Genomic DNA, 14,443 nt, shown 5'->3' on the forward strand with positions numbered 1-14,443 from the left:
ATTTCTCTATGGATGGATTGATCGGATGGATGGCTTCGCGGGTAGAAGATGGATGGGTAAGATAAAGTTGGATGACGAAAGGAGGCGAGAGGAAATGTATGAATGGAGCTATTCACGAATTCGAATCACCCATTCAGTGATTTAACCATTGTATACATATGAGTCATAAAAGTTCCACCAAAGAAGGAATATATATATTCATGCTATCCAGAAACGAAAGATAGATAGACATAAATTTGCGTGAAGAACAAAACATCGCTTCCTCCGAACCCACACCCAACTGCCAGACTCCAACTACAATCTACTCACTCCAAACTATCAATTCCAATTCCAATTCCAATTTCAATCACCTACACCTACACCTACACCCATACAATCTCCATCCTCGCATGACAACTCGCAAGGAATCTCCCTTTAAGACGCCAGATACTTAACCAGACTTATACAATGTAATCAAAGTAGGATAGACATTGATATTCGCACTATACACCGCTTGACTCTGTCCATTTCTCGTAATCATATTCGTGGTGCCAACAGTAGCTAAGGTGTAGATGTTGACATGTGAGATTGTGCCTTCGAGACTGAAAATATTGCTTTGACAATTTTCGGGGCCACCGGCGTTGGAGCAAGCTGTGAGGTTTTAGTATGTATGCATACATATGGTATGGTTCATGATAGTAAAGGGTGAAGTTTAGTAGAAGACATACTGGTAGAATAGTTATCAAAGAATGAGTAAAGTCCCGCTCCATATATAAGAATGTCATGAGAATTGATGATTCTCAAGCCCCAAGCTGCAGCACAGTTGCCGGAAGAACCCGCACAAGAGGTACTAAAGTTAGGATCATTGAGGGATGAAACAAGGCTAAAGGGTGCCGGGGCAAGTGGTTGTGGTTGATAGTATCTAAATATTATTAGTCAAGATGATACAAACAATGGTTTAAGGATCTTACGGTGTTTCGGTCTGGAGAAAACCAGCAAATATGTTCTTTGTGTTGGCGAATTGATATTGGTACAAAGTGAAATGCTCAACTCCAGTACCCCAACTGCCAATTGTTAGCAAGTTTCCATGTCATTTCCAGAAAGATAAACTTACAGCCAGATTTGTCCAGCAGTACTCTCGATATATAGACCTCTTCCTGCATAGATGTCGAGTTGTCTCAAAGATTGATCATCAAAATCATGATCAGCAGTCCAAATCCATGAATTTTCCATGTACAAGCCACTGGCACCTGCTGTAATATGCATACCCATATAAGCAGCAATGCAATTCGAATTGATCGTGGTAGTGGCTGGATTTTTCTCGCATTGAGCAACTTGTAGGTTCGATCCTGTGAAACCACCAATTCGTGTGTGTACGTCCCACATTCCAGATGGTGTTGAACCGGAATTCGCGAGGTTCCATTCGATCAACGTTGCACCAGCTTGTTGACCTTGTGTTGAAACCAAACAATCACTCCATTCGACATGTCCCGTTTGACCAGCTGTTCCAACTCGTACGACTGGTTTTGGACTATTCATATCATTGAAGAAACTGCCACTTGACAAGATGGTTGAATATGATTCGCCTACAATTTTTGAACCAGGAGGAATTGTTATTGTGCTTGTCACTTTGTAAGTACCTGCATCTATGAAAAACACATTCCCAGCGCTTGCTGCATTGTTGATTCCGCGTTGCAATGCAACGGTATCATCGGTCATACCATCTCCAACTGCACCATTTGCCCTTGCGCTCGTGAATGATGAGACTGACAAGCCATTGTACTGAGGTTTCGATTGAGTGTAATATTTGTTTCCACTGAGTAGAGATGCGGGTCGACTGTTTGGAGTGATGGCGCCTTGGAAATCAGAGTGACCGCTAGGAACATATTGGCGGCCTTGACCCCACCCAGCAATGGTCGTGCTTCCACTTGTACCAGCTAAGATCGTCGATCCACCACTCAAAGTGACGGCTGTGGGAACATTACTGAGTGCCACATTTTCAAGTATGAGACTACCAGCTGTGTCCGGTGTCGCATTGGGTGTGTAAGCAGTTATGATTCCGATCGGAGTGTTGGTAATTGAGCTGTCAATTAAGATAACAGATCCCACATTTTGGGCACTTGAACCTCCTGCCGATATGTCAATTCCTTTTTGGCAATTGTTGATGCTGATGCCGTGGAACAACCATCCCCAATCCCAAAACATGCTAATAGCTGTAACACAGTTATTAAAAACCAAGTTTCGCATGGTAAATTGCTGGTTCCCAATGGCAGCACCAACAAGACCGCCGTTGAAGGTAACATCAACTAAAAGTCCAGCAGAACCTTTTTTATCGTTAGCATGGAACTACCTAGATTTTCTTTTTTACTTACCACTTTCACAGAAGAGACCAGTATGCTGAGTTCCTGGAGCAGAGCTCATTTGAAACACAACATTTTGTAAACTTGTTGCTTGGGAAGTTGGCCAATGCAGACCTGTAGCTGTGGTTGCAGCTGGAATGCTAGTCATATCAAAGATTATGTTGCGAATTTGCCTCAAGAATACATTGGTGGAGCCCCAATTAAGGACGGGGGAGTAGTATGGATTTGCATCGATCAAACCGAAACCAACAAAATTAGGTGTGGCTTTGAGAGTCGGCAAGTTGTTTGGGTTACCGATGATTTGAGTGAAGTAGTAGTCTATTATTGATGATGATATCAAGTAGGTTCCAGATGGGAAATAGACAACTGCGGGTGTAGTTGATGTAGAGGAACATCCTTGACCACATCTTCCACCGGCACTGATAGCCGCATTGATAGCCGCAGTATCATCGGTCACACCATCACCTAGATATTGTTAGCAAGGACCCTCGGTGACTGGATAAACTTGCCTTTTGCTCCATAATCTTTCACGTTGCGATAAACTTGATATCCTGAAGGACCCCATGCGGATTTTCCTTGATGTGAGATTTGTTCGTACCAATAAGGGGTCGCACGAGGAATGATCTGGGACATGTCTTCCTTTGCTGAGATGGCTGCCGTGTCGGAGTGCTTTCCTTTGTTGTGCACATATGGTGCGAACTTGTTCATGACCTTCGTCACTACCTTTTCGACTTGAGGTATCTTGAACTGCATACATGATGACTGAAGCACCAGGGAAAGTAAGACTACGCTTTTGATCAAGTTCACCATGATGAAGGTTTGAATTGTGTAGTGAAAAATTGGGATAGAGAGAAGATTTGAGGTTGATCAATGGGAAATTACCGATCATTTATATACAAAATATCGAGTGTGCTTACATGCACCCAGATGCACCATTTTTGTGGTTTGTCCAAAAGGAGAAGACGAAGCCGCTGCAAGAGTAAGAGCTTAGTTTAATCTGTATTAGTTAGAGCATTATTGAGACACTTCTGTATGTTTTCCGGCCTTTCTCAAGGACATTATCACGAGCTTCCTTACAAGATTTTCTGTACGACGGGAGCGTCTTGTACAATTTCGGACCCCATCAGTAACATGTGAGGATTTCCAGCCTCATGATCATTTAACATGAGATGTGGTTGATATTAGCTTGTGCTTAATGCGGATTAGGAAAATCTGGGATTCGGATTAATCCAACAAGCGGGCCCAGTGATGTGGTATTCTGGATAAAATGCTCCGAATCACTGCCGAAAAATGGCCTTGTGAGCAGAATTCGACCAAGCGGAAAATCAATCCCAAACAACAAAAATCTAGATTCATCATGACAAGAGAATTTAAGGCAATTCTGACAACTCAAGCCACGAGCGAGCCCATACAAAGACGGAAGGAGATTTTAGATTTACCACGTGTAAGATAATTTTCAGGATGTACTTGCATAGCAAGATTTTCTGAATTTGGTAACGGCCGTTCTCCGGTCCGATCTATAGTCGTACAAACTACCACGGGCCTGGCTAAACTTGTGGTTCGCATGTATTCTGTAGACTCTGCATATTTTCTCTGCAAGTTCTGCATATTCTGCATGCTCTTTATGGCGGGGTAAGAATCTGGGGATGTTGGGGATGGTGGCTTGTGGGGAAGCTCGTGATCACCCCAAAATGACAACTATGCCGTAATTGGGTTACAATCAAAGTAATATTAAAGATGCAGCTACAAGGTTTGACAAGATTCGTGAGATGTCGCCAATCTTCTCCAGCCTGCCCTGAAAGCCATCGAAGCCAAAGAAACATGAGTATACCAGGATATGAAATTTGCCGAATCTGAATATCATTGGGTTTTAACCCTTGAGGCAAGTAAGTTTTGTAGAACGCGAAAATTCTACCAGATCACATTCCGCCCTGCGCAGGCTTTTTTCCTTCCCTCTTTTTTCTTTGATAATTCGGCCTCGGTTCTAATTTACACGAAAAGCTGGAAATCCATTGATGTGTGTATATCGGAGCCTCAAGGGCCGAAGGACTTTGCAATTTCCGCTAATAACTATCTGCATATGCAGAGTTAAAGGGATCTCTGAGACATATTTTCATTTAGACCGAGGCCGTACTGGATGAAACTACCATAAGCCCAGGAGAAATGTCCCCAGTAAAATCAACGAAGATGTCGCAAAGTGAGCTAACGACCCGAATATTCATTTCCACAGTGATAAATTAATCTCTTCATTTGTTGCTTCTTGCTTACATATCAAGCCTCCCGAGCCAGTTCGGCAGAATATGCGTTGTATTCTATCCAAAAAGTGATGTAATTGGTTACACGGCCCGATGCGAGGGGACGGCGCCTTTCGCATATTGATAGTTTTGTATCGTCCTTAATCGACCGGGTGAGAACAAAGTGAATTATCGCCCAGCCGGGGCTGTCAGAATTGGTTCCAAAACAACCCGATGAGGTAGCTTTGCGCCGTTGATTCAACTCTAACTGACCGAGACGAGATGAAGCTCGGTTCAGCGCTCAACATACAGCTTGTCATCCTGTTACCAATTGACGGAGTGTTGTGAAAGCTAGGTGTAGAGAAAAGGCCAATTTTTGTCTAACGCGACCCAGAGAAGATGGACTGGCGGAGTGACGGCTCTTCTTCCACTTCCAGTATTCCCTGAATCTTTCCTCCGGGCATGCAATTGCTCACATGGCGCACACCTGGGATGCTGCCCCTTTCCAGGCACCAACAACTGCAGAAGAATAATTTATGTGGGCATGACGTTAAAATCAAGCCAGGTTAGTCTTCCGGTAAAACCATCGAGTGTAACAATAGCAGTAGTGAGAATTCAGTCGTTCGAATCCTTGCTTTTGCAATAAAAGTGCCGAAGTGGCAAAGCTGTCAAAAACAAACCAGGAACATTGTCCCAATCTGGAAATGATTCTTTCGATTCTTCAGATGGTTCCTGAGAGGTTACACCTACATCCAATGCTCGTGTCAATATGCCGGAGTTTGACTTCCTATTAGCGCCTCTTATCAATGGCCCGATGACAACCAAAGGCTTAGAGGCCAAAGCCCCCGAGTTCAGTTGTTCTGACGTAATTGTCCTCATACCAACATCTTGATATCGCGCGATTAACATGCGTGAGAGGTATTGCTGCGCCGTTGTGCATCGAACGATCCATGCATAGTTGCGCAGGTATTGCATATCATGTAATGCCATGTTTGATGCATTTATGATTAAATCATCATAGTGTTTGGGCACAATTGCTCGAGCATGCATCGTGTCGCGAAGAAACTCGTCATGATCGGTACGGCAGTTGGCACAAAGACTTTCGATCAATCAACTGAATCGAATGATAAAGCGTCGTAGTAGTTTGAATTTCCGAGGTAGCCATACCCGACGGCTTGGGAAGGATAGATGTACTTTGTTGCTTCACATGGAGTTGTCGTTGTGTTTGTTGGGAACTTCAAATGCGGGGAAAGTCCTCACCACAGTTGGGAGACATTAGGATGACGCACAGACCACTCAACCAACTCTTCTCCCGAAATAGCAATGATACGAGTGAATGAGTTTGCCCAATTGAAAAGATATGTAAATCAGACTGGAGATCATCATTCGCTTGAGACTTATGAGTTGATATGGTGATTTTCTTAACATCTTTCATCGTTTTGACTATGTAGTTCAGGAAAGCATCCTCCCGCAATGATTCTCCACATATACATGTTTTCTATAATTGGTGTTCCTATTCTATTCATGAATATAGCAAAGATCGCTCCCAAAATACTCCAAAGCACCTAAAGGAATATTCACATTTCCTCCTTATACGCCCTCCCATCCTTTGTCACAACATTTGTAACTATGATGTTCATCCTGCCCTTTTGAAAAGCCTCCTCATCCGTAAATTGTTCCATATCATTCCTCGAATTCACAAAACCAAAATCTAGTCCATTCATAGATGCTCTAACACTTCTAGGTGCTGCAACCGCATCATGTAGATCTTCAAATATGATGTCAATGCCCGCGACTAGGCCGATTTGTGATTCTTGATAAGTGCCCAACGGCCATCCTACTCTTTTGAATTTCTTCTGTACAGCGTCAATCATACCTACGAAACGTAACTCTACAGCGTCACCACTATAGGCCATAATTTCGTCTTTGAGATCTTGAAGGTAGGTGAGACCGGTAGTATCAATGAATGTGACTCGCGTGAAGTTGAATACGACGACTTCAAGCCTTGGAAGGAATCTGGTTGGTGTATTAATGTTACTCCTGCGACGGAGGGCGGCAGTTCTTCGAACTCGATAGTCGCTCCATCCATTTCGTTCCGTTGGCCCGTAAGGAGTCGGCTCGTGATAGGTCCAAATAGCTTCTAGAATATCTTTCTTTATCCTCTCCGCGTTCAAGAAAATGAGAGGAGTTTCTAACGTAATGAGTTGCGTGCCTTGAGGTACTAGGCGCCCTCCCTGAAGAGGTATACTCATTCTGTTTACACTTTCAAAACTGTATCTATTTTCGAGATCGTGGGGCTTTAGCGGACTAATCGAGGAGAATAATGTGCGTAAAAGAGTGTAAAGCGCTATATAGACTACCCCAAGCCCAAGAGCAAACTCTAGACTTGTAACCAACGCCACGTTCATGACGACGAAAAAGCCTATGAAATCTGCAAATGAACCTTTCCAGTATGTGAGTGGAATACTGTTTGGAGGTGATATTTCTCCTACAGAGATAAGTATAATTGCACTGGTTGCTGCGGTTGGTATCCACTGGAAAGTTTCCGTCAATACATTGATGGCAAGAAAAACAAATCCGGCAGAGAAAAGCCCACTGAGTGGTGATCTCACTCCAGTTGTTGAATTCACTGCTGATAGAGAAAGAGATCCGGATACTGGCATCCCACCAAAAAAGCCATTCACAATGTTTGCGGTCCCCAGAAAGACGAGTTCTTGCGATTCATCGATTTCATAGTTGTGTTCACGAGCAAATGACTTGGCGAATATCAAATGCTCAGCTATAGCAGCTATAAATACCTAGGTAAAAATTAGAAGATTAGCGTCCGGCCTATTGAGCATTGATCTTGGACTAACTCACGGGGAATGATTTCTTGGCGACAAGCAGAACAATTTTGGTCGGAAGTTGTGGAGATTGTAGGGTTAATGCTACCGTCCCGGCGATGGGAAATTGTGGAATGATGAGATCTTTGTTGACAATGAAGGATATCGCAGTGGAAATAGCAATCACGAAAGCGTTCCGCAAGCTTGACAAGATCCTGATGATACTACTCTTGTGCCCCCACCTTTTACCCATGAGCTTCAGGAGAATGATAATCACTATCGAGGCTACGCCAACAGCCAATGATAATGGCTGAGTAGTTGCAATGTTTTTGGGGATTTGCATTCCTTGCAGCATAAAGTTTTGGCCCACCCCTGATTCGCCTAGTATCAATGGAACCTGGCCTTGAATAATGATTAACGCTGCTGACATTTGGAACCCAACTAGCATAGGAACAGTGACAAAATTTAGGATCCATCCAAGGTTCAGGAGTCCGAATAATAGAGAAAAGGCGCCTATCGAGAAAGAGAGACCGGAGGCAATGAGAGCTGGCGGTATCGGAAGATCTTGGGCAGCAATCGATAGCACAACGGCATTGGTAAGTAGACTCAAAGATGTTGTAGGGCCTGTAGCAATGTCTACAATTCTTAGCATCAAGCAATCTTAAATTCATGTAGAAGCAATACCTTTCGATGTACCCATGAAGAAATAAATGACCGATGGCAACCAGCTAGCAAAGAGTCCTTGCTGCAATGGTATGCCAGCTAACGCTGCAGATGCCAGGGCCTGGGGAATCAAGACCAATGCGACTGTTACTCCAGCAATCATATCGTCCACAAGCCATCTCGGAGCATAGTTCGGGAACCAATGTACGAAAGGAATCTTCCGAACCAAATATTTTCCTGTTGACGACGGTAATGCTTTTATTCCGCGAACAAAGCCCTTTCTTCCCCGAGTTAAGTTTTCATCGTTTTTGAGTCCTTCCTTAATCTCCCGTAGTTTTGTTCCTATCTTTCCCATGGTTCAGACTGCCCGCAGTCACTGCGGAAGAAGAGTCTAGTTCAACTGAATAAGTAAATCATGAGGGGGCCGGCCTCGCAAAATTTTAAAATAAAACCATGAATAACATCATGGTGATGGGAGTCCATGAGGTTTTGTTAGAGCCGTTCAAGGTTCGGAGTTTTTGCATTGTGTGGCTAGATCCACAACTGGTTTTGCTCTCATCTTATCATGTTGATGAAATTTTGACTTTCGGGACGGGGAATGTGGCTGGGTCAGGCAATTGAACTTGTATAGAGTAGAGTCTAGAATAGATAGGTGTAAGGGAATAAAACTATCACAAAATGAAAATGATTGGTCGCCTTAACAACTATAGAACAGAAAGTCTGCCAAGTAGTACCAGAGTTTCAGGAAGGGTCACAATAGTCTGAGCGTGGCAGTTTTTGACCAGGTACATTCGATGTATCTGAGAAATCCCATACATCGACAGAGTAACCACACTAAGTTGCAAAGTGCCATTTTGGTAGAGTTGAGGTCATTTCGAGAACGGATATACACTGCTGTACTCGTAGGAAGATAAGAATTCAGCAGCAGCCGTTCATCAATTGTTGTGGTTCAATCGTACAGGTACGACCTCAACATCTCAAGGAGGCTTCCTCACGTACAGAAACGACTACAGCGGATAAGTGAAATACGGACTTGTAATCAAGTCCGGGGTAACAAATGTTCTAAAAATGCGTACATGGAATATTGAAACACGTGTGAACCTGGGAACACCCTCTATTCGTAGATACTCGCACGGTGCTTCACTGGTTTTACCGATGTTTTACGATTTCGTGTACGATAGACCCAATCAAGTGAAGCAACAGAATCGATGATCTGATTTTAGAACAGCCTTATAGATTTCATGCAGTTTTGGATATTGATATTTTTGGTTCAAGTAGATCCTCGAATTTGATTCTAACCTGTATTGTCCAGTCTTGAATGCTTTCTAACTAGTGCACTTTATTCCTTTTTGAAGTCCCATACAAACATTGCTTTGCTGGTCAGAGACGATGAATGTTACTATCGTCTACTCGTCCTATGTCGCGAAAAAACCCACAGGGTTATCGTAGCACTCCAACAAGCAGATAGAAGACTTCGTGAAACTTTGTAGTCACAATTGCTCTAGGAATACTGCAAATCAAACAGACTCAACTTTGAGTTTTCGAATGGTCATTAAGGGCAGATTATATAATCGCTCGTATGGAGAAAATGAGAAACGATGCAGGAATTTGACAATATATTGTAAACGACATCGGCAACTGCGCCAACTTTCCCCCTGGGTATGTAGTAGCTGAAATGAATAAATATCATCCCTCCCCTAAATACTGAAAGTGGGTCAATCACTCGACTGCCTCGACACAGGTTAGCCCACGAGAGGATGCTCGTTTGGCATGTATCAGGGTCGTGGATGGAGTACTGATAACCCGGAGGACATGGTTGAAAGAACCTAATCAATCCTATTGCTTGTGAGGTTATCGTCTTGTACTCCGTGTTGGAGAATTCAGGCCTTCCTTGATCGAGATTTGGTCCTGCAGTGCAATCCAGATTTTGGCACTCTAGATGTCCCAGTCATCAACGACCTGCTGTGTTGCAGTAAGCCAATGTTATTGCGATCTGTGTTTCTTTGTCTCAGGGGTATCTCATATGCTGATGACAATGTAGAATGGGAATGTGAGATGGCTAGTGTTTTGTTGTAATAAATTGGATGTTTTGGTTTCTTATCGAGTCGATTTGATATAAGCTCGATAAGCTTATCCCCCCACAAACATCGGTTACTATCGGGTATTCCAGAACTTTTTTCAGGCGACTCGATAATCCCAAAATTACTCCCACCACCAAACAATGCCTGATCCATCAACAACGTCACTGACGACTCTCGATGCGCTCTTCAATAATCCCGTATTTGCCGGAGGCATTGGTCTTGCAGGTCTCGGAGCTTCTGCCGCCATCGGTCGACGTTTCATGATACTGGGAGCTTCAACCATCAAACGACGTCTTTTGGTAAATCTCGAAATCAGTAAGGAGGATCCATCATATCAATGGATCTTAGCATGGCTATGTCTTCCTCGACCACCTGGAGGATTCATCGCATCTAGAATCACCCGTGTTCATGATTATTCTATGCGAACGACCGGCGAACAACTAGAGGGCGGTCCATCATCTGCGACTTTTCTTGCGCAGCCGGGATATGGTAGGCATGTTGTTCAGCATAAGAATGCTTTTATTTTAGTCCAGCGGGAGAAGCAAAGTAGTCATAATATGAATACTGGCGTACCGCACGAGACAATTACTCTGCGAACATTATACGCTCATCGACATATATTCGCAGATATTTTTGCAGAAGCGCATGAATTAGCTGCGACACAGCGGGAAGGGAAAACGGTTGTTTATAAGAGCTCTGGAATGGAATGGAGACAATTCGGAGATGCGCGACGAAAAAGGCCATTAAGTTCTGTAATATTAGACGAAGGAGTCAAGGAGCGAATCCTCGATGATGTGACAGATTTTCTAGGTCGGCAACAATGGTATGTGGATCGAGGAATACCTTATCGCAGAGGTTATCTTCTATATGGTCCGCCTGGGAGTGGTAAAACCTCTTTTATACAGGCCTTGGCTGGGGAATTGAACTTTGGGGTCGCAATGATAAATTTGAGCGAGCGGGGAATGACAGATGACAAATTGGCGCATTTCCTAACGAAGTTACCTCCGAGAACCCTAGTACTGCTTGAAGATGCAGATGCTGCGTTTGTAAATCGGAAACAGGTAGATTCCGAAGGATATTCAGGCGCAACAGTAACATTTTCGGGATTGTTGAATGCACTGGACGGAGTGGCGGCTGGGGAAGAAAGAATCGCTTTCCTCACTACAAATCACATTGACAGACTTGACGCTGCGCTAATACGGCCTGGACGTGTTGATATGATCGAGAGAATTGGTGAAGCTACAAGATATCAAGCTGCGGAGATGTGGGATAGATTCTACGGCGATATTGACAAGGATGGAAATGGAAAATTGCGATTTTTGACAAAGCTAGAAAGTCTTGGGCTTGTTGCTAATGAAGAAGGTAAGACTGTTGAGCCAGAGCTCCATACCAGTATGGCTGCTATACAGGGGCTTTTTGTGTTCAACAAGGACAGCATGGAAGGAGCCATTGATATGGTTGAGGGATTGATACCGAGAATATATGAGCCTCACACTCTCGAAAATGGGATCAAAGTGGCAGCTTGAGCTTGGACAGAGATTCCAGGCAGTAATACGGTATCATTATTGTATATATATTCGAATAAATTCAACATCAACAATATACACGTCCGAGAAAGGCGCCATCGAATTCGGGTCCATTGCCATGATCCCTCAATGTTACACATAATTCGCCCCTTCGCACAAGACGTTATAATGCATTGACAAAATTTACTGGGCAACAGCACTCCTCCCATCATCCTCAGGTAAACCCTCATTGTCCCCAGGCTCTCGGTAAGTCTCAGCAGACTTAGCGGCATGTCTGGTTTTATCATTGATGATATTGCTTTTGTCGACAGCAATGTTGTCGGCGGTTTCTACACACTGCTATTAGCTCAAGTCAATCATCAAGAATACAGAAAAAACTTGCCCTCTTCAATAGGAGCTTCGTCACTCAGAACTGGAATTGGATCCTGCTTGTGGCCAGGACGGGAAACATAATCGTTGTCTGTGGGATTCCCTTGGGGAACTTCTGAGGATGACATGATGGATTTGGTGATTTTCTGGACTGGATTCTTTGCAGACTTGAATTCGTTTGGTTGTTGAAAGAAAATGTGCGGAAGAAAGCTCTACTTGTACTCATCTTATAGCTATAGCTTGAGATAGATGAGCTCTGTGTGACGTTATGTACAAAAAAGGCTAGAAGATGGTGATATCATAAACATTCTGATAAAACACCCAAGTATCCTGAATCATTGGGACTTTCCAAGACATTTTCAGACTCCTGAGCAAATCATCAGCAATGAAATTATCAGCAATGAAATCATCATTTCAAACGTCAATACATCATAAACTTCCCCAGGACCAACGCTATGTTAGCATCGAGCATCGCTAAGGCCGCCTTGCAGTAGCTCTCCCGTTGATTGACATATCAAGGTACGATTGCTTGTCATGACGTTAATAACGCTTTACAATCTAAAGGTCTTCCTGATTGTAAAGGTTTGCATGCATATTCTGGATTTCATGGAGTGTAGATAAGAGAACTGGAGGATATAATCATTGGAACGACCTCGGATAATCGGTATGTGACAATAAATCCGATTCGATAATCAAACAGAACACTTCGTAGAGCATCCACAGTCCATGCCATGAAATGTGACGCATTGTATTAGTTCGAATACTAAGCATGAGCTACCTAGTAGTTCGTTAGGGACCCTCGAGGACCTTCACCCGTTTGTGGCTTCCCATCTCCCGATGCATCACTTGGATATGCAGTTTTTGAAATCGGATCTCATCGACGTGAAAAGCAGATGTGTCTAATAGTTTAGAAAGTAGTTTTGATCAATCGATGGTACTGCACTACTTGTGAAACTAATAAGATTCCCTCAAATATGTCGTACCTCATGCCACAGAAGAAACAGAAACATGAGACAGTCCATGAGAAATGATTTTTTGATTTTTGTGGAGATATTTTCTTCCAATACTGGCGCATAGGACAACAACGTTGATATGAATTGTACCTAGAGCAATAGTAGCGGTTAGTAAGTAGCAGGACATATTTTCTTGTTTCCCGAATTCGAATACGAAGTTTTGAGATGGAGTTCAAAAGGAACCAAAATCGATGTTGATGTGTATTATGTAAGTCATCAAAAGGAGTTTAGCGCAATACAATATCAAATATCATTGGTCATGGCGGGGTAATTTAATACCATCAGCCAAGCTCAACCTTCAATCGCATTCAATTCTTCAAAGCCGTCGCAATGTTCACAGGTCTTGTTGAGATCAAAGGAGGTTTGCTGTCATTCTTCAATATCCAATGTCAACTCACTAACATTTTCAGTTGTCTCCGACATCAAACTCGACAGTCAATATGGTGCCACTCTAACCATCAGCAATGCCTCCTCAATCCTCGGAGACTGCGGACTGGGCGACAGCATTTCCGTAAACGGTATCTGCCTTACAGTCACAACCTTCACGGAGGATAGTTTCACAGTTGGTTGCGCTCCAGAAACTCTTCGTCGTACAAACGTCGGTTCTCTACAAGTCAACTCCGAAGTCAATCTCGAACGCGCCGTTTCTGCGAACACACGTATGGGAGGACATTTCGTACAAGGACATGTGGATACTGTCGCAGAGTTGATAAAGAGGGAAGAGGATGGAGAGGCTTTAACCCTGAGATTGAAGCCTAGAGACAAACAAGTGATGAGATATATTGTAGAGAAGGGATATGTCACGCTTGACGGAGCCAGCTTGACGATTACCAAGGTTGATGAGGAATGGTTTGAGATTATGTTGATCGCATATACCCAAACGAAAATAGTCACAGCTCTCAAGAAAGAAGGAGAATATATCAACGTCGAGGTGGATCAAATTGGCAAATACGTTGAGAGAGCTGTGGAGGGATATTTCGCCCAAGGAACCGGTGGAGATATTGCCATCTTGGAAAAAATGGTGGAGCGCATTGTTGAGGCAAAGCTAGCAAAGCTTTCCGGAAATTAATGTGTTCTCTTCGATCAGTAGGATACCCAGAATTAACACAAGGGCTATACCCATTTTTCGCCACCTGAAAAAAATTCAGAGTTTAAAAAGCTTTTCTTGTTATATGGGACGTTGATCTGCGGGTAAAAACCAAGATCTCAAAGTGCTTAACACGCACAAAACTTCAATTCTGGGATATGATATATCTGCAGTGTTCTCTTCAATAAACATAAGCCCCAAGCCAGATATTCAACGCGAACCCTGGGAGTCCGGATCAAGCGGTAAAGAGTCTGTCAGTGCAGTGGCAGCATATTTCCGTAGGAACTCTCCTTATTCTTCCACACAAAA

The 14,443-nt window shown here is 43.4% G+C and overlaps 6 protein-coding genes across 6 annotated transcripts; 2 read left to right on the forward strand and 4 right to left on the reverse strand.

The window, feature by feature from the left end:
- Positions 1 to 430: 430 nt before the first annotated feature.
- On the reverse strand, positions 431 to 3,149 carry EAE98_002581 (uncharacterized protein; the record flags this gene model as incomplete). The annotated part of the gene is made up of 6 exons (XM_038950201.1): positions 431 to 630; positions 708 to 901; positions 951 to 1,043; positions 1,094 to 2,303; positions 2,352 to 2,804; positions 2,849 to 3,149. The coding sequence occupies 6 exons, from the start codon at positions 3,147 to 3,149 to the stop codon at positions 431 to 433; spliced, it is 2,451 nt and encodes an 816-aa protein (XP_038813940.1).
- A 2,039-nt stretch (positions 3,150 to 5,188) lies between these two features.
- Positions 5,189 to 5,563, reverse strand: EAE98_002582 (uncharacterized protein; the record flags this gene model as incomplete). The annotated part of the gene is made up of 1 exon (XM_038950202.1): positions 5,189 to 5,563. One exon carries the CDS (start codon positions 5,561 to 5,563, stop codon positions 5,189 to 5,191), a length of 375 nt encoding a protein of 124 aa, XP_038813941.1.
- Positions 5,564 to 6,150: 587 nt separating this feature from the next.
- On the reverse strand, positions 6,151 to 8,413 carry EAE98_002583 (uncharacterized protein; the record flags this gene model as incomplete). Its single annotated transcript, XM_038950203.1, has 3 exons — positions 6,151 to 7,371; positions 7,433 to 8,031; positions 8,080 to 8,413. 3 exons carry the CDS (start codon positions 8,411 to 8,413, stop codon positions 6,151 to 6,153), a joined length of 2,154 nt encoding a protein of 717 aa, XP_038813942.1.
- Positions 8,414 to 10,279: 1,866 nt separating this feature from the next.
- On the forward strand, positions 10,280 to 11,665 carry EAE98_002584 (uncharacterized protein; the record flags this gene model as incomplete). The annotated part of the gene is made up of 1 exon (XM_038950204.1): positions 10,280 to 11,665. One exon carries the CDS (start codon positions 10,280 to 10,282, stop codon positions 11,663 to 11,665), a length of 1,386 nt encoding a protein of 461 aa, XP_038813943.1.
- Positions 11,666 to 11,848: 183 nt separating this feature from the next.
- On the reverse strand, positions 11,849 to 12,162 carry EAE98_002585 (uncharacterized protein; the record flags this gene model as incomplete). Its single annotated transcript, XM_038950205.1, has 2 exons — positions 11,849 to 11,994; positions 12,048 to 12,162. The coding sequence occupies 2 exons, from the start codon at positions 12,160 to 12,162 to the stop codon at positions 11,849 to 11,851; spliced, it is 261 nt and encodes an 86-aa protein (XP_038813944.1).
- Positions 12,163 to 13,248: 1,086 nt separating this feature from the next.
- Positions 13,249 to 14,163, forward strand: EAE98_002586 (uncharacterized protein). Its single transcript, XM_038950206.1, has 2 exons — positions 13,249 to 13,408; positions 13,458 to 14,163. Exons 1-2 carry the CDS (start codon positions 13,378 to 13,380, stop codon positions 14,114 to 14,116), a joined length of 690 nt encoding a protein of 229 aa, XP_038813945.1. The 5' UTR covers positions 13,249 to 13,377; the 3' UTR covers positions 14,117 to 14,163.
- The last annotated feature ends 280 nt before the right edge of the window (positions 14,164 to 14,443 follow it).

The sequence above is a fragment of the Botrytis deweyae genome, assembly GCF_014898535.1.
Source record: "Botrytis deweyae strain B1 chromosome Unknown BDEW_004, whole genome shotgun sequence".
Taxonomy (NCBI): Eukaryota; Fungi; Ascomycota; class Leotiomycetes; order Helotiales; family Sclerotiniaceae; genus Botrytis; species Botrytis deweyae.

Coding starts and splice junctions, on each gene's coding strand:
- EAE98_002586 (XM_038950206.1), top strand. CDS start 13,378: ATGTTCACAGGTCTTGTTGAGATCAAAGGAG. Junction 13,409..13,457: donor TCTTGTTGAGATCAAAGGAG/GTTTGCTGTCAT, acceptor TAACATTTTCAG/TTGTCTCCGACATCAAACTC.